This window comes from Aythya fuligula, chromosome 1 (genome assembly GCF_009819795.1).
Source record: "Aythya fuligula isolate bAytFul2 chromosome 1, bAytFul2.pri, whole genome shotgun sequence".
In the NCBI taxonomy this organism is placed as follows: domain Eukaryota; kingdom Metazoa; phylum Chordata; class Aves; order Anseriformes; family Anatidae; genus Aythya; species Aythya fuligula.
Window position 1 is genome coordinate 15,865,884 of NC_045559.1, and position 23,863 is coordinate 15,889,746.

General features: G+C 36.7%; 1 protein-coding gene across 7 annotated transcripts in view; it reads left to right on the top strand.

Moving 5' to 3' along the window:
* KIF21A (kinesin family member 21A) overlaps positions 1-23,863 on the top strand; it is an 88,221-nt gene that overhangs the window by 35,771 nt on the left and 28,587 nt on the right. For 5 of the 7 annotated variants that reach the window (XM_032193068.1, XM_032193013.1, XM_032193040.1 and 2 more), the window contains exons 6-22: positions 2,001-2,168; positions 4,000-4,115; positions 8,212-8,407; positions 9,115-9,304; positions 9,986-10,049; positions 10,746-10,949; positions 13,989-14,027; positions 16,189-16,273; positions 16,453-16,570; positions 17,830-18,018; positions 18,971-19,170; positions 19,594-19,701; positions 20,211-20,279; positions 20,385-20,596; positions 21,255-21,408; positions 21,861-22,061; positions 23,362-23,463. In XM_032193068.1, coding sequence (XP_032048959.1) covers positions 2,001-2,168; positions 4,000-4,115; positions 8,212-8,407; positions 9,115-9,304; positions 9,986-10,049; positions 10,746-10,949; positions 13,989-14,027; positions 16,189-16,273; positions 16,453-16,570; positions 17,830-18,018; positions 18,971-19,170; positions 19,594-19,701; positions 20,211-20,279; positions 20,385-20,596; positions 21,255-21,408; positions 21,861-22,061; positions 23,362-23,463 — 2,415 coding nt within the window. The remainder of the gene's footprint in view (positions 1-2,000; positions 2,169-3,999; positions 4,116-8,211; positions 8,408-9,114; positions 9,305-9,985; positions 10,050-10,745; positions 10,950-13,988; positions 14,028-16,188; positions 16,274-16,452; positions 16,571-17,829; positions 18,019-18,970; positions 19,171-19,593; positions 19,702-20,210; positions 20,280-20,384; positions 20,597-21,254; positions 21,409-21,860; positions 22,062-23,361; positions 23,464-23,863) is intronic. The other 2 variants (XM_032193050.1, XM_032193059.1) reach the window with 1 other exon arrangement.

Below are 23,863 nucleotides of genomic sequence, written 5' to 3' on the forward strand. Positions count from 1 at the left end.
GCACTGTCTGCTCAGAGGCTTTATTGAGAGCTGTGCACGTGGCTCATTCCCCAAATATCTCACCCAGGAGCATCGCTTCCTGCAGAGCAGTGTGCCTGCAGTGGGCACTTGCCACCAACTGAGATGTTTCAGCTCAGATACACGTGGACAACCCTGGGGGCTCTCTTCTGCCCCAGCCTGGTTTGTAAGAGCTGCTGGTGTTGTAGGAGCAAGCAGCCACCTTCTGCCTTGTGTCAAACTGTGTTTTCTTTCTCTGGGAGATGTAAGCAAGATAACGTCAGGGTCTGGAGTAGGACATGTCACCGTTGCCTTTCCCTGCAGTGCCCAGGAGAGCAGAGGCTGGACCTGATGTGAATGCTCCCAGAATATAAATTAATACAAATCCTTAATGGGTGGCCAGGAGAGATGCTGCTCAAGTTTCTGTCTTTGTGGCTGTCTGTAGACAGCAGTTTTGGGAGACCTTTGTTACTAGGGCAACAGCTTCGCCAAGGATGAGGACATTGGCTGTGTGCTTGTGTCCTGCGGGGCAGGCAGGCAGCCAGGGCACCAAAACACTTCTCCTCTCACTGCACTCACGCTGTCAGCACGTCTCTCTCAGGAGTTTCTGGATGTACATTTAATTTTACTGGATGTGTGAGAGTGAAAGGATGTGTTAATCATTGCTCTGAGCGATCCGCCAGCAGTGTGACTGTCAAAGTATCCAAAACAGGGACAGTCCAGTCTCGTGGAAGTGGAGTGAATTCATCTGATCTCTGAAACTGCTACAAAAGGAGATTGCTTAAAAAGCTTGAAGTGTTGAGCTGCTGTGCGAATGGCTTGGTCTGTAGCCACACGTCCTGCTCGTTGCAATAGCGGAGGGAGCTGTAGGCTAGTTGATCAAGGACGTTTCCACAGAATACCCCATTTTTAAATTTATTTATTTTATTTTTAAAGAAAAAGCAGAACCAACCATGCTTATTGTGACAGAAATTCCTAATCAAGCCTGTAGATTGGGTTGTGTGAATATTTTATGAGTCTGACTAGATCTGTGCCTATTCCATGCTGCTGGGGTAGGTGGAAATTGCCCTGAGGTGGGTATCAGAGCAGGAAGGTCAAGAAATGTCTGGCTTGAAGATTCTTCTCTTCTTCTTCAGCACTGCTTTCATTTCAATAGGTCTAACTAGACTTAGAGTAAATTAAAGTCAACAATATATTGTACAGTTAATTGACAAGTGAAAAGCTTGGACTATGATAAAAAGGTAATTTTGCTGCTGTGCTTTGGGATGTGATGAAGAAAGAGACTGAGGAACTGTTCCCTGTTCATGGTGCAGCGTGTTCGTTGGCAGACTCACTGCACTGCCCAAGGGATGATGGAAGTGCTGGTCATCCCAATTACTAGACAAAAGAAAGGAACCTCTTTCTCCTATACTCATTCTGCTGTCCTTATTTCCTGGTCAAGTCAGAAGTGCTGATGGAATACTGGCTGCTGGGAAAACTGGCCAAAAAAATAATTCCTAAAATAAAGTTGAACAATCAGGCCACAGAGAAACTGATGGGGATTAGAGAGGTATAGAGGTATAAAATCAAAATAAGTTGGTTGAAGGGTTGTGAACTAAGCAAGTCTGGTAATTTTGGGGTGTGTGTGTATAATAATATCGTTACTGATGAATTTTATTTATTAAATTAAATTCCTTGTATTTAAATTCCTTGTATTAAATTATATTCCTTGTATTTCCCCCTCCTCACCTTAAATCAACTGTAGAACATGCTTAGAAGTAATTGATATTGACAAGTATCTAGAGCAATGCATTCAAGAATATATTAATAGATATTACTAAACAAAGACAGTTTGTTTTTTTTTTTTTTTTTGACAGAGATGTTGTTGCTATTATAAGAGAATTAGTAAATAGGAAGGAGATGGACGTGACAAAAAGCTATTCTTGTCAATAATTGTTGATTGAACTTTGTGGGAGACTAATACAAAAGATCTTACTAAGCTTTATGGATTCCTTCTATTTCAGGATAATGCCACCGATAACAGGATAATATCTGAATCTTCTCAGATGAATGAGTTTGAAACTCTTACTGCCAAGTTCCATTTCGTTGATTTAGCGGGATCTGAAAGGTTAAAGCGAACAGGAGCTACAGGAGAAAGGGCAAAAGAAGGCATTTCCATCAACTGTGGACTAGTAAGATTACACAATTTATTTCCGTGGGCTGTTTGTAACATCTTCTCTTCCTTTCTGAATCACTTCCTTTAAATTAATCCCTAAAGTTGCAATAGATGATATGCAGAATGAGGCCTGTAGTGTAAGATGTAATGGTATGCAGCATATATTGATTCTTACCAGGTTCTGGCTTGCCAACGTTTCCTGACTTGCATTAGGCTCTAACTAGCAAGTTATAGTACTTAGAACTGTTGTGAAATCTAGTTAGTTACTCCAACTTCTAAAAGATCTGGTAGAGTTCCTTTTACTTTTCATTTTTATTTTTTATTTTTTAATATATATTTTTTTATTCCATCAAGAACGAAACAAGTGGAGAAAATTGCAAGCAGTTTGCAGGGAGTACAGGCACGTAAAACATGGACAATGAACAAGTTTAACTGATGAGTAAATTCTGACTCTATTAGTATGTAGCGTAAAAAAACCCTAGGCAAAACATTTTAAGTAGAAATAAAATTTTTAAGTTGATAGCATCACTTCATATTTTTTATCTGAGTACTGGCTCTTTATGCATTTTTGTAATTAGCTATTAAATACTTTAATTATGAGTACACTGAAAAGTAGTGCTTGTGATTATCAGTGAAGATTGTGGTTTCATACCTTTTGTTTTGAGCTGCTTGGCTGTGTGTAGGCTCTGCAATTCTTCTTTTAAAGACCCAATTACACAAGTTCATTTTGTTTGAAATCATACCTTTAAATAGCTTTGATGTATTCATTTATTTATTTATTCCTGGTTCTAATGTATAGTGTCAGATGTATTCTGCACACTGGAACTTTTAGTGATTCTCTTACAGTCAGGGCGTTGGTTATATTTTGTAGCCAATGGAAGAGCATTCAATTCAATTTCATCATTACTATAAGCACAAAGCCAACAGAGATTTGGAGGTTTAATGAAACAAATGCATCCTTAACAAAAATGGGTTACAGAATGCCCAAAGTTGAAAACAAACATAGTAAAAGTAATATTTTATATGATCACAAAACCCTCTTTTATAGTAAATTCCAGTAATCAACTTTGGGAAACAGATGGAGATGAATTAAACTTTAAAGCACTCTTAGAACATGTGCTATATGCAGTTCTGCAATAACTGGGTGCAGTAAAACCATTTTCAAGACTATGTTAAGAATTGATTGTACAGGGCGCCATCTAGAGGAATGTGTTTTAATTTGGCAAGTGAAAAATCCTGCACATGTAGTTGTACATCTAAAAATAATTTTATAGCCAAATATTTAGCTGTTTATGAACATGAAATAAGCCACTTTTTAGCAATGCAATGGCCATGGATGCATAATTTAAAGACTTAAATGCTTAAATCTTCATCAGATACAACTTTTTTTTTTTATATCCATCGAGGTAGTAAAATCTGTTTTTTCATATTAATGTTCCATGTTTTATTCTAAATTTAGCATAAAGCAGCCCGATAGGGATCAGTTTTAAAGAGAACATGGCTACTGTTAGAGACATAGACGAGCTTTAATAATCATTGAAACAAAATGTTTGTTACATGAAGTAGTTCTAACTTCAGTTTGTGACTGATGTATCAATAGACAGTGCACACAATTTTGTTAAGCACTTTGTCCCTGAAGATACTGGACTGTATGATAAACATTTATAAATTTCCAAATGATTTCCAATGTAAAAACATTCAGAAATACTTTTTTTTAGTATGTTAATTGTGAGATTTCCCCTTCCCACCCTCCTAATACACACGCTTGAGTTTGTAACTGATTTTTAAACTAAAACTATTTGGGAATTGATTCTAACTTGCATGTTACACAATTTGGTGTTTTACAGCTGGCTCTTGGCAATGTAATAAGTGCATTGGGAGATAAAAGTAAGAAGGCAACTCATGTACCATACAGAGATTCAAAGCTTACAAGGCTACTTCAGGACTCCCTTGGGGGAAACAGGTACGGGAACATTTTGCATGTTTCATTGTGAATCAAAGTGAATGAGTACATGATCTTCAGAAAGTAAAATAACCCTTAAAGAAAGTTGTTATCTTTATTATTGTTTGTTGGTGGGAGGTTCCAAAATAAATGACTGTTATGATAGGAAATGCTGGTAACTCAAGGGAAAGATATTAAACAGGCTTTTTGCATCATTCTTTTCAGTGCTGTTGTTGCTTTACTAGACATGGGGCTTTGAGTTACCTGGAAATGGTAACTTCTAAGTAAAGGACAAATCCTTCCTCTTTAGATTATAGGTACCATAAATGTTAAATCTGTTATTGGGTCATAACCATATTAATTACAGCATAGTTTAAAGCCATGATGACTTCTGCTTCAAGCAGATGTTTTTGTTGCTTATTTTAACCTGAATTGCTAAGCAATATTAGCTTTTGATTTGTTGCCAGTATAGAAACATAGAGGAGGTGACTTTGTCTATCTTTCAATACGGTTGTAAAAACAAACAAACAAAAAAACCACCAGAATTCTCCCTGGAGAACTTCATCAGACTATTGCTATTTTAACTTCTCAAATTTTGTGTTCTCTCCTTGATTTTTTTTTTTTTTTTTTTTGTCATTAATTTCCCTTCAGTCTCTTTTCTCATGCCTTTTCCCTCCCCAAGAGGTAGCGTTGTGGATATCTGCGTGCAGTTATCCCATTATTTACTTATCATCCAGTTGTATTTCTTCATTCAAGCCCTTTGCCATAGTTTGTGCTGGTTACCATGGAGGTGGCTGCATTGCATGCAAAGGGCTAAGGCTTGGGGATTAACAATACTGTGCCCTTACTATTTGTATTTATAATTGCATTTCATATGGTGAAGTCTTCATAGATGCTGGCTGCTGCTGAAGCTATGCCTTCTAAGAGCCGGATGAAGGCCTAAAAACAGGGAGTTATTTCTGCAGAGACATTCAAGCTGACTTTGATGTCAGCCTTACCTCTCAGGAAAGCTCTATTGTTGGCTGATGTCTCTCCCTGGATCTCCACTGGCTTGCGTCAGCATGTGTTGCCATCTATTAGCTAGGGAGCCCAAACCACATTTGCAAATTAGATTGTCTAGCTCAGACTGCTGCCCTTGTGGGCACAGGCTCGCTGTCTGCTCTGATCACCATGAACAGGAGCTTCATGCGGCCAGTTCTCCTTGCACAAAGTACACTTTGTTGTTGAGCAAGGCAGCTTAGCACATACGCTGCTGTCTTTTCATAAAGGTTGTCTATCTCAGGATGTTGTGGATATGTCCAGTTATCTGGTGTCGAATTAGAGATGAATAAAATCAAACAACTGTGTCACCAGAACTGTTTGTACGAGCCTCCTCTGTATATGTATTGCATAGAGACCAGGAAGAGAGGCTTGGGCTCTGGAAGCTCTAAGCCAATATGCACTATGAACATGTAGAAACACAAAAGGGACCATAGTTAAGTATGTTTTAGCAAGGTAGTATGTTTATTCCTCTATTTAATCTGCTGTCCTAGGGGGGCAGGAAGTATTCTGGGCGTTTCACAAAAGAATAGGGAGAAGTGGAGGAGATCTTTTAAATCACTGCTCTGTTCTTCAGAGATATAACGTCAGTAACAGTCTGCAGTATTGCAGCAGAGACACATAAAAAATGGGTAAAATAAAGGCTAGGATTTTCAAAAGTGTTTAACAGAGGAAGAAACCCAATAATAGGGAAAAATCAGGAGAAACCGAGTGCATGACTTCCAAGCTGTTTCTGGAAATAACTTTACAAATAGCATTTCTTGACTAATTTTATATCAAATACACCAGCCAATAGTCACTTTTCAAGCCGCTTCTAAAATTGCATTTTTACTGAAATATTTTTATTTGACTGAAAACACTTTTTGTCTGGTAGCTCAACTGCTCCCTCTTCTGTACTTCAAGAGAAATCACAGTTTACAGTAAAATGTGCAGATAGTAAATGCAGTTCCAGAGCATTTACAAGGATAGGAAGATATATTATTTCTGTTCCTGACTGACGTTATTTTTTTTCTCCCACCCCTCATTTTTATTTATGTAATACACATGATAAGGCAGGTAAAAATTAGTAGTTTGTTGTTAAGGAAGAGTTGCACATTGTATCACAACTTAAATAATTTCATATCCATGCTTTAGCAAACGAACTGTGGGAAAGCTAAATTTTAATCAATATGCATTTTTTTTCCTCTGGGAAATCAGATGATTAGATTCCTTCTAGTCTTTTCCATAGCTTTCCAAATTCCACCCTAGGTACTACAGTCCACATTATCCTTTCTTTTTTGTGAATACTTAAAAAGATTTGCTGGTAGTGATTCAGGTTAAAAGATAGAATATATATTCAGGTTAGAATACAAATATAATTCTGTAACAGTTCTGAAGCAGCATTTAAACATTAATGTTTCTTGAATTATTCAAGTTAAAATATGGAGCACGCCCTAGATTTCAGGGAGGCATTTTAAAGAAGTGGAAAAATAAAAGGAGTAGAATGGTGTTTAAAAATGAGTCCACTACAAAATGCAGATGGGAAAGTGGAGTTTGAGTTGCTCAGTTTTTAAGAAAGCTAGCAGAACCAGTTGTCTGAGGCTTAGAAAAGGAATCAAATTCTGAACTGAAAGCACAAGTAGTTCTGATCTCAGAATTATTATTATTTCCTTAATGTAGCATGTTCTTATCTTTATGACTAAACTCCACAAGTCTGGGGAGGTGATGCAATGGTGCACAGGAGGTCTGAGAGAGAATTGCAGAAACCTAGTCCTTTATATACTGAACCTTTCCCATGTCCTCAGGCTAGTTACTCTTTTTAGTTTAGTTTCCCAGTGTGTAAGGCGAATTTAATCGCTTGCCTCACAAAGGGTTTCAAGGAGTAATTTGTTTTTCTTGATCTGAAATTACAGAAGGTGAAGATCAGATCCAGTCTGCCTAATGCAGATACTGCTCCGTTGCCCTGAAGACAGTGCACTCCTAACACAAGCACCTAAACTTCCACGTACAACAAAGAGAAGCACGTTCCTCTAAAGCCTGCTGGGGATGAGCCAGTCAACTCCTATATATGTGTTTTCCCCTGTCTGTTGAGAACTTAGGACATATTGGTGCCATTAAGCTAGGATCTACAGCTGAAGTTCTGGCTCTGACCCCTCCAAACTGCTGTTGTCTGATGTGAAATGAGAGCGAGTGTGCTCCAGGGACCCTGGTGATCCTGGTTCCTCCCCTTACCAAGCGAATAACTAAAACATTAGGCTGGAATGAAAGACATTTTTTTCTTTCCTTTTTTTTTTTTTTTTTTTTTTCCTTTTTTTCCCCCCCGGTCTATTTCTTGGAGCAGGGAGCATGTTCTCACCTTGTATATCCCAAGATGGGATGGCTACAGGGTGGAGAGGAGCCCAGAAAGTGGTTGTTTGTCTTGGGCATGGAGCTCAACTATTGCTCCTTTTTATGGAAGTGCTCTAAGCTTAAGTGGTGTTGCAAAACATGGAATTAATACATTTCTTGCCAGGTGTACCGAGGATAAGTACTATCTTTTGGGCTTCTTTTGGTATAGTAGATATTTGGAGCTGAAGAATTTAGGCAGTTTGGATCTCAGTAGAAAAGTATAGGTGGAAGACAGGTATTTTATGACGTTCTGGGCACATATGGGCAGCTGAAGATGAGTGTTTGGGCAGCTTCCAGATTAAGTGGGAAGGCACCTCATGAATTAATGAGTCCTGGCAACTAACACGATCCAAATCACTGTTTGAGACCTCAGGTTGCCTTTAAGTACTTTAATCTCAGTTTACATGGGATTAGGAAAACCGAGTATAATTTGAAAAAGATTTCTAGGAACATCAGTTAATTGCTTTTATAATTTTATATGTAGAACAATTAATGATCTCTCTCTTATACTATGCTACGGTGATACGAGGTGTTACAGTGCTGGAACTTTGTGGTTGCCAGTCTCCTGCTACAGTGAGCTAGGTCTAGAAAATTTTCACAAATGTCATGAAATCACTACTCCTTTTTTTACCTTCCATATGAAGACCTGTTATAGCCTCTGTACTCTTTTTGTTCTTGATTTGTAAAGCTAATCTATGTTTGTAACTTGCAGTCAAACTCTCATGATAGCGTGTGTGAGCCCATCAGATCGAGACTTCATGGAAACCTTGAACACGTTGAAGTATGCGAATCGGGCACGAAACATCAAGAACAAGGTGATGGTTAATCAGGACAGGGCTAGTCAACAAATAAATGCTTTGCGCAGTGAGATTACACGGCTACAGATGGAGCTCATGGAATACAAAACAGTAAGTGTATCCTTTTAGGATTTCTGCTCTTCTTCTGGTTATAGTTCTACAGCTTGTTTTCTGTTGGCTGGTTCCATTTCACACACTAAAAAAAATGAGTAATAACACTAACTTATAAAGCACTTCCAGTCATTACCAAATGCTCTCATTCTTAGTGATGAGAAATAGTCACTTTCAAAGTGAAAACGATCACAGTTTAAATTGGCACATGAAAGAATATGTGAACAGTTATTATGTACTGCTTTAAAACTGAATAGAGAGCTAGAAGTATTTGTGTTTTAAAAATAATTTTTAAATTATACAAGCTAAATACTTATACTTTACAATGCCCATTTCTTCCTGAAAATTTAAACTAAAGATAATGCTTTCAGCAGTAAATGTGGTTACCAAATAGCATCATCTTCCTCTGTTATACTTGAGAGAGTATCCTGATTTAATACAGATTGACTTTTCATTTCTTAACCTCCTCAAGAACTTGTATTTCAGGCTAATATGGAGCTGGGCAGGCAGGATCCAAATGATGTTGACCAGACATCAGTGCTTTAAAAACTATCCATACTGTTTTAAACTCTTTGAGAGAATAATATCTTTTGCTATGAATATTTATGTGGAATTTTAAGCAATCTGTGGCTTGTCTTTGCTAAGTTTAAAAGAAAAAAAAAGTGTAGATCAGCATTTACTAGTAATAATATATGTGTTTCCTCAAGGGTAAAAGGATTATAGATGAAGAAGGTGTTGAAAGCATCAATGACATGTTTCATGAAAATGCCATGCTGCAAACAGAAAACAACAACCTGCGTGTTAGAATTAAAGCAATGCAAGAGACTATTGATGCGCTGAGAGCCAGAGTAACACAGCTTGTGAGTGATCAGGCCAACCAAGTGCTAGCCAGAGCAGGTATGCTGTGGGTGTGTTGTGCATGCTTGTGTGTAAGTTGCTTCATAAGTACATGAACTCAAACCAGTTACATATTCTTGTTGCCTTGGGTCTCTTAGAACAAAGAGTTGACTTTGGAAAAGGTAACATGGGTTCTACGTTGGCAGGGAAAGATCCCCATCTGGCTCTTTTCTCTACTATTTCTGGTGACTTCTATAGATAGAAATTGTTTGGGACTGACTTTACTATTCATGTAGTCCTGTGAACAGCAGGAAGTGTGAAATAATCCCTTTGGATAAGAATTATTCTATGCTTAGTTACACACGGACTTAAACATTTTGCTTTGGGAGGACCCAAACACAGATGGGTGACAGTTGGCTTGCTTTTCACTTCATGGAACAATCAAGCAATGAAATACCACAAATGCATTGTTCTTCTTGTGCACTGTTGGTCAGGTTCCTTTTGATTTATTGTACATCCATTACTAAAAGTTGTTAACATAGAAACAAATGGAATACAAGAAGTTATTTTTAATAACTCTGATCACAAACAGGAATAAAACCATTAATTCAGCTTAAGGAGGAAATATTTTTCATCAATCAGAAGATCTAAATGTGCATGGGTATTTCTCTTTGCTGGTACCTTGCGCCTAGTAGCTTTATTGAAATATTAATGCTGTTACTATTTCCCCCACACTCCAAGGAGAAGGAAATGAAGAAATTAGCAACATGATTCATAATTACATCAAGGAAATTGAAGATCTCAGGTATTTAAATAATACGTATTTGAATCATTTTTATTAAAAAAAAATACTAGTAGTGTTAGCAAGTAAATACTTCAGTTGACTGATCATTGTGTTTTACTGTGTGGGGATTGCTTTAGGACAGTGGGCCTTCAGCTTCAAAGACTATCTGATGTTTTTGGCCAAAGAAAACTAAAATGAAGCAGACAATACAAATGTCAGTTGTTACATGAATGATGATGGTGACTCAATATTGTTGCACAAAAGCATTGTTTTATGATAACTTCGTAGTCAGGTATAAATGATGCTACTGAGAAATGACTCATTAAAAAAAATAAATTAAAGGTATTAAACATCCTAGATATTTATATTTCACTTTCTTGGAGCTGCATTATTGCAAAAAAAATTATTTGGCCTATTCTCACTTAATGTTACAGATACATAATGCAGCAGCTTTCGTGTAAAGTATATACTTGTGTGCAGGCACTGTATGTATCTGTATATATGTGTGTCCCTCTATAAATATATTTGTCCATTTGGGTATATGCATATGATACATGTGCAATGTCTGTACTCATTGTGTAAAATGCTCTGAGCAGGGATTTACAATGCTTGTATTTGATAAAACTTCACCTTGTGTTGCAGTTTCTTTTAAAACTGAAGATAATGCATTGCAGTTACAGATACTAAAGAATTATACTTGTCTTTTTTTTTTTTAAGAGCAAAATTATTAGAAAGTGAAGCAGTGAATGAAAATCTTCGACGCAACTTGTCAAGAGCTTCAACAAGATCCACGTACTTTGGTGGACCATCAGCATTTTCTGCTTCCATGCTTTCTTCCGAAAAAGAGACAATGGAAATTCTAGATATAGCCAAGAAAGATCTAGAAAAGCTGAAAAAAAAAGAAAGGAAAAAGAAAAAGAGGTGGTGTATAAATTATAGTGTTATTTATTTACTTTTAATTAGTAAAGGAATGTGTTATTTTCTTAGCTTTGAGAATTTAAAATTCATTGTTGGTGTGTGGGTTTGGTTTTGGAACTGCTGTGTCTACAAACCCTTTTACACGTTGAATTTGTAGGTGTTTTTCTCTTGCATCTTTTCTTCCAATGAAGTATAGAGTATTTGTAGAATGAGTGTCTCCAATTTAATGACTTTTTTATATTTTATAATTTTGCACAACAGTAAAATCACAGGTGCTCTCCATAAATTCTTTTAAGCATCTGAAGTTCAAAAGAAATTTTCAAGAACAAAAATTATGTGTTTTTTTTCTGCCTTGTGTCAAAAGTGATAAAACTTTCTGAAGAAAAGATATTCTGAATAGCTGGGAATTCTTTGGTAGCTCTTGGAATGGCTTCTTTTGCTTTCTCTATCTTCTGCTTTTATGAATGTTTTTAATTTGAGGTTTCCTACTTCTCTGCAACATCGTGCTTTGCTGTTTTTTGCTATCCAGTTTCTCATCTACTAAAATGCTCATAGACATCAATATAAATGCCTGTTCAGACAGCAGTTAGTACAGCAAGGGTTTGTTTGTGTACTCCAAGACTATGATTCTGTTAAAGATATTTCATTCTTTCTTGAAATTCTCCATGCTTCTACTCTATTACTCTTTCTACTAATGGCCCTTCAGGCTTTTTCTGCAAGTAAATCTAAAATGGTGCAAGCCTGAAATGTGGTAGAAATGTGAAGTATCTTTGGGTTAGTGAGACTAAACACCCTTGCGATTTGGGGTCTTATCTATAAATCCATATATTATATGAATGTCTGATTCTTTTGGAAAATACTCCTTTTAATGATAACTGGATTCTTTCTTTGCATCTCATTTTGTTGGGAAACTTTCATGGGGATTTAGATAGATTTTTGTGTGTCATGTTTGTAGGAACTTGAGGAGAGGGTGGAAGTATTACATGAAATCAGCAGAATCCTCTTGCCTCCGTTCAGCCCAAGGCTTGAATGTGTTCTTTAATATATTGAACAAAAAGATGGTGGTAATACCTCTTATTTGTAGGAGATGTTCACTTAGAAAACAAAAACCCTCCACCAGACAAACAGGAATAAAAACCAACCCCAAAACACCCAAGAATGAAACAAAGAAAAACACTTTGGGAAGTTTTCTACACTAGAAAAAAGAGCAGTAGTAAAAAAGTAGTAGGGAACTGTAGAAAATTTGAAATTGGAAGAGCCCTTTTGGTGGCCAGCCTATGTTTCAAAGTGGGTTTTGTGTACTTTAAAATGGGATCATGCTATCAAAGTGCTGGTATGGATTAAGTCTATCCAATGGCTTGCCTGCAGATTGCTAAATAATGTTGTATTTCTGAGGTGCGTTTGTTAAGTTGCTAAGAAGTATCTTTATCTTATAAAAGATAGAGATGCTAAGATATAAAAGCATCTTAAAGATTCCCCAGATGCTAGGAAATGACAGAATTTGAGGGATTATCCATTTGCAGAGTGCTTCCATCTGATTAATGAAATGTAAAGCCTGTGTTCAGGTTACATCATTGTAAATTTTGATCCTATTGAAATTTCAGGAATTGGCAATAGGTATGCTAATGTATTGCAAAGGGACTATTTACCCTGCAGTTTGGTAGGGATTCTTTGCTCTACTTCTGTTTTCTACAGGCATTTAGCTGCTTTTACTGTACTATTGTTTTAAAGATGTCTAACTAGCAGTTTCCAATTAAAATGGGATTGGTAAGCCTAGTTACTCACTCCGCCCCATCTGCTACCTTTCTTGATCTGCTCATTTTCTGGTTAAGGGTCAGCATGTTTGATTAAAGGTGCATTGTCTTAAACACATACAACTCCTCCAAGTTGTTCTGAGGTAGCCTGAAGATCTAAGAGGCAGTTTTTGAATGAGCAGCAGGTATGTACTGCTTCATATCTGTAGCCTTTAATAAGCATCTGTCATAAAGATTATTGGAAACAGTTTTTGACTGTCTTTTTGACAGTTTTTGAAGTCTTTTGACTTCCCTAACCTTTATTAAACTAAATTAGCAATAAAATGCCATGTGGTTCAGCATGTTAGCTCCTAGCTGGTACTGCAGTAAGATAGCAGGCAGTGTGAAATAGGCTCACATTCAAAACTCCCAAATAAAGGGAACATGGAGAATTTAATTAGTTCTTGAAATTTAAGCCATCTCTACTGTTAAGTCATCCAGATGCTTCTTTGCTGCTACATCACCATTTGTTAAGGAGGAAAAAGTACAAGTAAAAATACTAACATTTTATCCATCTCATTGCTTCTGAGGCATTTTTTTAAATAACAAGTAATCACTGGCATCTACTTTTTGAATCCCAGAGAAAATAAACTGCAATTCTTTTTACTTAAAAACAAATAACAAGACTCCAAAAAACAACAAAAAATTGCAGTTTGAAAAAAAGGTGGTATGAATTATATTCAGAATATATTATTTGGAATATTACTAAAAAAATCTCATTAGTATTTTACATTATGATATCTTACCAACATATAAATAAAACTAGTGCATTATTTTTGTCTTGTTATATTGCTGAGGATATGCAACTTTGTTTCAGTGACAGTACTTATTGAACTTTTCAGTTCTTCCAATTTTAAGTGGCAAAAGAAGATAGAGTGTCTTTGTGTTTTTTGTTGCTTTTTTTTAAGAACTAAGAGATTTTTGAATCCATGTTAGAAATAACTCTCAAAAGGAAACATATTTTCTATATCTAAAACTTCATTAGTGTAATTTGAATTTACGGTTGTTGACAGTGACAGATTAGATAACCTAAAAATGCTGCTGCTTTGTTTTCTATTTACTTTCCAACTGTGCAAAATGTATTGCCTTTTTACTACTTGTTGTCTCTTGACGATATCTTTTAAAATTTCGTTTTTAAACTCCACAAGCTCATATATCATTTTTTACCTTCTTATCACTTTTGCTTTTCACTGTCTGGTTTGTCCTTCATTGGCTTGGCCTTCCAATACTGTACCTCGTGCTTTTGAAGGCTACAGAAACTTGAGGAAAGCAGTCAAGAAGAAAGAAGGTTGGAATATTTCCCAGGTTTTTAATTAACTGTAATTTCAATTAAGTGGTTGTCATACATGGAAAGAAGTTGGGTAGATTCATAAGTACCTCAAAAGTAGATCCTTCAGCTTTTCAGAATTCTGTCCTGTTTTGGCTTTCAGCAAGTGTCGAGGAGGAAACTTCTGTTGTGGAGTTGAGGTTGACTTTGGGATTGCAAGCAGTTGTGGGCTGGTGGTGCCTTTGGGAGCCGCTGTAGAACTAAGTAGATTTCTTTCTTGCATGTCCTGTATGGGATGAAGGGCAGGAGGAAAGTTCTGTAGCTCATATAATAGGTAACGTATAGCAGGCAGTATACCACCATAATAATTTTGGCATGTGACCTTCATACTTCAGTTAAGTCCGCTCACAGTCCCTTTGATTTTCTCGAAATCGCATTACTGAAGCCTTGACCATTCTTTCAGTTCAATTTCAGCCAAGGTAATAGATGGAGAGCAGTTATATTAAAGGCTCTATGACTAAAAAGAGAAACACACTATCCTTAAAAACTAAAGTAAAGGAGCTTTTATTTGTCAGCTGTCTACTTTGATTGAAAAAACCCACACTGGATTCATGTAGGATGATGACGTGAATCTGCAGATCAGTAGTATACCTATTAAGCATCCTGGTTCTGTCTGGAGGAGCTGCTGGGTCTCCTTCCTCCTGTCTTCTCCCATTTATTAAGCAGAACACAAGTTCTCTGTAGTGGTGAGCTCCGTACTGTGTGCAGAAGGGAACCTGGGAACTTCTCTTGATCTGTATGAAGATTAGAGCTACGATTTATTAACATTTAAGCTTATTAGTCCATGTGAAACAGAGCATGTTGTGGGCTGAGTAAGATGAGAATCTGTGGAAATAAGATTGCAAAGCTCAGTGTTTTTTGTCTGGCATTTGTTTTCTGGACAAATCTGGGTCAGCTTTTTACTTCCAGCCTCCACACTGCTGCATGGATTCAGCAGATCAAAGTGAATGCCCTCTGCCTTGCTCATCGTCAGCTGTAGCTGGATTCAGTTTCACTGGTGATGAGTAGGGCAGAAGGAACCATCTAGCACTGTAACCAGTGCTCTTTAGAATAGAGCTCTGTCTTAAAAGTGACTTCTAAATTTGAGTAGTTTCTCAAATCTGTTGAACCTGTCTTGTCACAGCACTGAGGACTGGATTTGTCAGAGTTTGGTCTCTCAGTGCTCCCTTCCCCTTGTGTCTATCCCTGTTCTGTCACAATTTCCTGGCTATTGGGGATTGTTTGGGTTTTGCATGTGTAATTCTAGAGGGACTGATACTTGGTCCACGAGAATTTGCAGAGTGCCATCAATTTTTGAATTTTAACATTGGCATGCGGTATCTAAGCTCTGCACTCTAAAAATAATAGTAACAATAAAAATTGATGAGCCATAGTTACAATTACAGTTCACAGTTCAGGTCCTTAAAAGAGGAAAAAATATAAAGGTACTTAGCATTTAAATACATTTTGAACCATACTCTGAAAAACAGAAGCATGGAAACATACTGAAATGCAATGTTAATTGTTGGGAAAAGTTCCTTTTTGAGATGCAATCCTGTTTCAAAAATTCAGTCTTTCTCAACTCTTTTTGTTGTTGTATCAATCAACGCCTATTTTGAGCGTTCCCTTGATGTCCAGGTAGATAACTGATCCAAAGAGTAGGTGTGGTACAATAGGTTAGGAAATTTTCTCTTAGGGTTTATGCATAAGATTTCAGATGATCATAGGCATGTTAGGCTCTGTTATAGATCGAGAGTGTAGTAACATCTATAAATGTTTATTGCACCTGCACACGTTTTTCTGTGTTTAGTAAAAGCTATTTTGGGTACACTGCAACTTCCATGCAAAAAGAATACTTCTGCAGTTTACAAAGATTTGTATTTTGATCGTCCCTGCTGCGCAATATGGATTAAAAATATGTGATACTCGTTAATATTGTGTAAGCTAGGATTGAAAGTGATTAAGCATTATTTTATGCTCTGTGGGAATTTGGAAGTTGTGTTTTACCCATGCCCAACATTTATACCTTTGTATGCACTTTGTTTTTCATCTTTATTTAAAATTACAACTTATAGGTTTGGGGGATGGGAAGCACTTGCCATTTCAGTTTATGAATATTTTGTGTATGTGCCTCTTCTGCTAGTGTTAAAGATGACAACACAGATAACGAGCAAGAGAAGAGAGATGAAAAAGGCACTTCGGAGAGGGAGAATAATGAATTGGAAGCAGTAAGTATTTATAAGTACTTGTGTTGATTTATTTATTCTCTGTGTACAGATTTACAAGGTTATAGAAAGAAAATTAGGAATGAGTCAGGTGAATATTGTTGCTTCCCGGTGATAATAGGAAGCAAATGGGAGGTGAAGCGTGGGCATGTTTTAATGTCTTTCTCCTCTATGTTTTGTAGGAGGAAATTCAGGAAGCAAGTGATCATGAAGATGAAGAAGAGGAAGATGATGAGGATGAAGATGACATGGAAGTTGTTGAAAGCTCAGATGAGTCAGATTCTGACTCTGATGAAAAAGGTGATATCAGTGCAATATTTTGTAGAATTTTTGGTACAAACACTATCTGCAATTCTTTTTATTTGTTGTTTTTGATTTTTTGAGGCAGCCCAGATAGCATGTTGTCAACCCACTGTTAATAATACTCTGTGGATTGTATGTCCAGGGAATTCTTTGTTGCCTTTGATGCTAAAATATATAATCTACATCTGATTAAGCATCCCAATACTGGCTTTAAAACTGAAGAGAAGCCATCAGGTGCTTAACAACACTTTTCTTCTTTAGTTAGAATACCTGATGTGAAAGGCTTAAGTATTTGGTTATTTTTATGACTCTGGACTAATCACCACAGTGACAGCTCCCATTTTGCTAATTTGGGCATGGGTAACATTTAATTTTGAAATGCTGGGAGTCCGTCAGCCTTCCTAATTTTGCAGAGGTCGTGTCTATTTATGTTGAAGCATCAACAGCTGGTGTACTTGTGGCATGCAAATTAATATTGCTAGAGTGACAGCTAGCATTACCAGCAATTCACTCCTGTGAGTTGGGCCAAATGGGCAAAGCAAGTCTGCTGATTGCTTCCTGTTTGAGAGTCACAAGCAATTAGCAGCATTTGCAGAACCTAAAATAAATAAATAAATCTGGAGCACATAATCTTAAACCAAAAAAAAGACCCAACTCATCAAATAAATTAGTTAAACTTCTATAAACCTTGGGCTAATCCTTTTTCCTTACTTTTCACTCTGACTGGTTTCAGTCCCTGCCTCATTCCACTTATGTGAATGAGACAGCTACTCTCTTAGGATTTTGGCAGTATTTTTTTCAAGAGCTAGAGAAGGGAAAGTCTCCCATTGGAGTTTGGCAACAGCCAGACTTTGAATCATAAACTCAGCAGGTTATAAAATCAAAGTTGTTCTCCAGCCCTGAGGTGATTCAGGTCTCACAGTCTAAATAACTTCTATAGTTAGGAGTTATAGTTTAGGAGAGACTGCTGATGGTGAGTTTTAACTGTAAAGAATTAAAACATTTGGGCAACTAAGTTCCAATGAGAGAGATCTTTTCCTCCCTCTTTCCCAGTTCTATCATGGAGAATGTTTAAGGAGGAGACTTTGTCATGAATTTCAGTAATGGTTTCACTTGCTTCATTGTGTTTCATTTAGAGTTTTCCTGTGTACAGCTACACATCAGGAAATGACCTTAACATTGCAGGGGGAATCCATATTTATGTGGTAACCATTCTGTTAACAGAAATCTTAATTATCCATATCTTTTTATTTCAGAAAATTATCAGGCTGACTTGGCAAATATCACCTGTGAAATAGCCATTAAGCAGAAACTGATAGACGAGCTAGAAAACAGCCAGCGAAGACTGCAAACACTGAAAAAACAGTATGAGGAGAAACTAATGATGCTACAACATAAGATTCGAGACACGCAGCTTGAAAGAGATCAGGTTCTTCAAAACTTGGGTAAGAAGTAAAAATTATTTAAATCTAAATGGTAAGATCTCCAGGTTGAATTGTTTGCCACTTTCCTTGCCTCTTTTTGCAAACATAGGAACTTGCAGAAAACAGAAACAGGTTTGTACCCAAAATGCTAGTGAGTCATACTTATTTCATTCTAGTTTCTATCAGAATTGAGAGATTTTTCTCAAAAAAATTACTGCTACTGACAGGTATTTGATTTACTTGAATGAGCATTTTCAGTTTTCTAGGAACTCTCATTTTCTTTTTAACATAGTTCTTGAGATAGTACATGAATTAAAAGTTTGTTTTAGTGCCAGCCTCCCCCTTTTCTTTGGCTTGCCTAAAATAAGAATGAAAATCAAAGTGGCCTTGCAGAGAAGTTTTACTGGCTACCACAGATTTACATAGAGTCGTGTTAAGATGAAAAATTAATTGTGGCATTAATTGAGCCATGAATAATTTGAAGTTTGGGGGAAGTTTTTTTTTTTTTATTGGTTTGTTTCTATTATTTCTTTTAAAAATATACTGTATATACTTTATCATATTTACTCTGTATGCTTTTGCTATTCCCTTATCCTTCCTTAGACCTTCCCTTTTGATCAGCATCAGAAAGTGGTTTTTAGGCCTGATGTCTCTAAGGACCTGGTTTGACTGTTCTTGTGATCTTGTATGTGTATGAGTGAGCAAGCATGCGCATATCTGTGTCTTCAGGTATTTGGATATTTATTGCTGAGTGCAAAGAAATCAGAAGGAAAGCAGTAAGATTTGATCCCTTACCCAGGAAGACATAAAAGATAAAGATCTTGAAACAGTGCAGGTGACAGGAACTAGATGCAAATGACGTTTTTCAAATATTGTGAAAAATGCTAAAAGCAGAGGAAAGAGTCTTCTGCTGTGGCTGGCAAAATGAAAACATTGTAAACAAAAGCAGACTAAGAATTCCCTTTTGTTCTAGGTTCTGTAGAGACCTATTCAGAAGAAAAGGCAAAAAAAATCAAGTCAGAATATGAAAAGAAACTCCAAGCCATGAATAAAGAACTGCAGAGACTTCAAACAGCTCAAAAGGAACATGCACGGTTGCTTAAGAATCAGTCTCAATATGAAAAGCAACTGAAGAAACTGCAGCAGGAGGTGACAGAGATGAAGAAAACTAAGGTATATTTCAGTATTTTTAAGTCTCTTACAATGAGTGTTTGTTCAGTGGAAGATGGATTGAGATCATCTCTGCGTTTATCCACTGGATAATTCTGTTCTTGCTGTCAGCTGCTCAAAAGACTGAAAACAGAAAAGATTTGAAGACTATGCTATTCCTGTGTGTGCACATGTGTATGGGGAGCCCTTTTAGGATTAATGAACGGATATTACTGCATCAAACATGTGGAGAAGCTTGTGCTGCTTATTACTTGTTATTCAGTACTGAGTGAAAAAGACACATTAGATGGAGAAGGGAAATTGCTAAAAGCATGTAATATACTGAAAGATGGTAGTTTGGAGGGAAAAAAAAAAACCTTTATATGGTGGGGACTGGGAATAGCACTTCAGTGCAAACAGCTTTTCTAAGTGATGACTTCTTCACAGGTTCGCCTGATGAAACAAATGAAAGAAGAACAGGAGAAAGCTCGAATGACTGAGTCTAGAAGAAATAGAGAAATTGCACAACTTAAAAAGGAGCAACGCAAACGAGAGGTGATTAAAGAGATAGAGAACTTTCATCTGGAATAAGTAGCTATTGTTAAGATGCGCATCCATTAGCCAGCATGTGCCCTGTGTAAATGTATTTACTGAGGCAGGCATGTACCTGTATACTTTTGCCAGTCAAAATGCACATAATTTGACTTACGTGATAACTCAGTTCCTAGCTTCAAGTGATAAGTGCAACAAAAAATGGAAGACTTGCTGAATATGTACATCAGTGTTTTGTTTTATTAATGAATCTTTACAAAACTGTTGCTATCACCTTATTTGCATGCAAGTGGTCTTTTTGGTAGAGAATAACTATAGTGAAAAATGTACTGTCATTCTGTCCTAGAAAGAGCAAGAAACCATTCTGACTGGACCCTTCATGTCACAATATTTATGCAAACTTACATTAGCGTATAAAGTTGTTGTTTTTTTCTTTTCTTTTCTTTAATACAGTGATTCATTGTGGCAGAGAATGGAAGGAATATCATCTGTTGCTTTTGTTTTTTCCACAGCACCAGCTCAAGCTTCTGGAAGCTCAGAAGAGAAATCAAGAAGTAATCTTACGTCGCAAAACTGAAGAGGTACTGTGGTAAAACAATAACACATTATTGAAAGCAGAATAACACTGTGTTGCTGCAACTTAGAATGGAGTTTCAGGGTAATTGTGTCTTTTCGCTCTGTTTCAGGTCACAGCCCTTCGTCGGCAAGTAAGGCCTCTGTCTGATAAAGCAGCAGGAAAAGTAAGTCGAAAGCTGAGTCTGCCTGAGCATCCAATTCAGGAACCAAGTTCTAGCTCATCAGTTGAGCACGATGGCTCCAGAACAGCAGCACAGCAGAAGATGAGAATCCCTGTTGCAAGGGTTCAAGCGTTGTCTGTAACTGCAACAAATGGAACAGGGTAAGGATTAAAACTCTTTAGTACTTTCTTAAGAGAACTGGAAATTGCATGAGCTTTATAGCAGATATTCATGCTAATGGTACATATTGCAGTCATTGGTATTTTTCAGACTGCTGTCATGTAATGCTCATAAAACAGTCATTTTACCATTACCAAATATAATTTTCATTTTGTGGGCTTAAGTAAGCGTGGAATAATTTAAAATGACATTAAAGGATAAAGTGTATTAAGATGCACAAAATTTTCAAAATCCAGTTAATCTGTTTCAAAGAAATGTCCTTATGGGTCCAAGGCCCGTAATGTTCTTATTTTCAACAATAATCTTGTTGTAAAACCCAGTGTAATACATTAGCTTTACTGATGGGCTTCCACTGCAGCTTGAAGCACATTTTCTTGTTAAACAGGGAATGATTCTTCGGTGGCACTGAATTTCAAGATGCCGCAGTGCTGATACATTTTTTTTAACAAATGCTATAAATTTAAGTGTAGTAGAGTTCAGTGCAGGGTGCACGTAGGTTTCTGGTGCATTTTGACAAACTGCAGGAAATTCTGCAAGAAATTTAAGTTGTTCCAGAAAAATATTCTGGCCTGATAGTTTCCCTCTTCAAGCCTGGACTACTTTAGACTTAGCTGTATGTTTCTCTTGAATTTATAACAGAAAGAAATATCAGCGGAAAGCAGTGACAACACGAGTTTATTCCTCAAAGGCAGCCAGGATGAAGTGGCAGTTACTTGAACGCAGAGTGACTGATATCATCATGCAGAGGATGACCATTTCCAATATGGAGGCAGATATGAACAGGTTACTTACGGTGGGTGACCTACTATGGACTATTGGCTATGTGGTCATATTAAATAAAGAGTAGTTTATTTACATTTGTTGTAAATATATTGCTGGGATGGTGGCATAGGCAAAGTGACTTGGAATCCCTTGCAGGCAATGAAGAAGCTTTTAACTCTAGTAAGCGTTTGGAGATGGGCTTTCTGTGCTTAGTAAAGAAAAACACATTAATGGGATCATGTGTAAATATATTAAAATATTTACCTGTAGAATTTCTTTGTTCACATAGAAATAATAAAATATAATAATAAAATATAATTTTATTACATTTTATTTTATTTTATTAAATTATATAATAAAATATAATAAAAATAATGACGTGCTAGTTAAATTTTAAGAAGGAAAAGAAAACAGAATAAGGGCACTTAAGTGCTCTAAGTGTTTACTAATTTTTATGTCATATTATGTCTTTGGGGAAAATAGCAACGTGAAGAGCTTACAAAACGAAGAGAAAAACTTTCAAAGAAAAGGGAGAGGCTCATCAAGGATGGGGGTGGCAGTGAAGCAGATAGAAATGTCCAAAATATAAACGAAGAGATGGAATCACTAACTGCAAATATAGACTACATTAATGACAGCATTTCTGACTGCCAAGCAAACATCATGCAAATGGAAGAAGCAAAGGTAGGTCAAATATTAATTGAAATAATGGAAAGACTGAAAACAAAAAACAACTGTGTTAGCCTTGAAACTGTTTCTGTTTAGAAACAAAATTTGTTTTGGTTGTATAAAGGAACTGGAAGTTGGTGAAAAATTAAGTGAAGCCTGAAATGAAGGATGTAAATGCAACTGGACCTTCAGGTCTGAGTTTTAGTGTTGATACCATAATGCAAGTTAATACACAAAGTGTTTAAACATTGAAACTGATGCCTTCTATTCTGCTGGTATCATATTAATGTAATTCTTGGGACCAAAAGTTACCAGCTTTTATCCTCTTCCTGCAGCAGTAGATATACTTCTAGTCCCTTGTGTTGTTTTCATATGGTTTAAATATACATAAGTAGTTTTGTATGTTAGCATTTATGTCAATTACTTTTATTACCTATTGCCCTTTAGTAAATTTCCAATTATGGAACAATGGCTTTCTGTAACTAAGGAGGCTTTTCAGTTGAAGTTGCTTGTTTAGGACTGACCTCAGACAGACATCCTCCCTTATTAAGTTACTATTATGATTGATGTAAAGCAGTGAAATGTGAAAATTTGTAATGTGCATCGTAACATACATGATCTAGCAGGAGGAAGCCACCAGGTACAGTCTCTTAGATCCCTCAGTGTGTGGTAATATGAAGTCTGAACTGTAAGACTTAACCACTGTTTTTACATAGCAGTCTTTGAGTTCTCCCTCTGTCACCTTGGCCTAATTTGTGCATTAAAGCATGTTGTGTTACCAGTAGCTCTTACTGTTTTATTTGCATCAGGATTTCTTGAATTTTGGACAGTGTAGTGCAAGGTTACAGGACTTTATACTGACAATAAAATAGTGAACACAAAAGACTTCTTAATTCCTAAGGGTACCCGAGTGCTTAATACTGACTGAGAATAATCAGAAGAAAAATAATGAGAAGACTAGGGGGAGAAGTCTTCAAATACACAAAGGGAGCAGAGACTAAAGAAATAAATTTCTTTCTGTATCCACTGTGAATAGCTTAGAAAGGAAGTGTATGAGTTACAGATTAGTAAGAGTTTTCTAACAGGAAATAAATGGAAGAATTGGAAGGCTGCAGAGTCTGTACAATGGAATATTTTGGTGGATAGTTTGGAAAAAAAAGACTGTCAGGCATAGTTTAGAGGTAGCCAAGGGAATAATTGGGCAATATTGGAGCATCCGCACTGTTTCTATTTTCTATGAGTAAGAAATTATTAAGTAATTTCAAAAATGCATTTTTTTCCTTACCACCTGACTCTTTTATTGGTGCACGTGTAGGAAGAGGGAGAGACCTTGGATGTAACAGCGGTGATTAATGCTTGCACTTTGACCGAAGCTCGATATTTGCTTGATCACTTCCTCACGATGGGTATCAATAAGGTAATGTAGCAAGCGAAATGTGTGTGTGTCAGAACTGTGCCATGTATCAGGAGCAGAGCTGTGCTGACAGAAAGGCTGGCTAACTTAAATTTACACCTGTGGAAAGTAAGCCAGACCTAACAAAGCAGGTCAGCACTACTGAGTCATGCTGGTTCTCAGTGTGGAGGCCCTTGAGATCCATTGTCAGCTTCAACCCGTTTGGTGTTTTGTTAATCCCCAGAAGAGGCCACTTCATTCTACAAAAATATAGTGCTGTTAAAAGAACTACATGAGGTAATTAGCATCAAATAAATAATGTATTTCCATGTTTTCCAACAACCTCCTAATAAATGCTCAGGATGTTCTCTTTAAAGACTGGCTCAGCTCAGCGACTTTATTAAGAATGTGAGCCTTTTTTAAA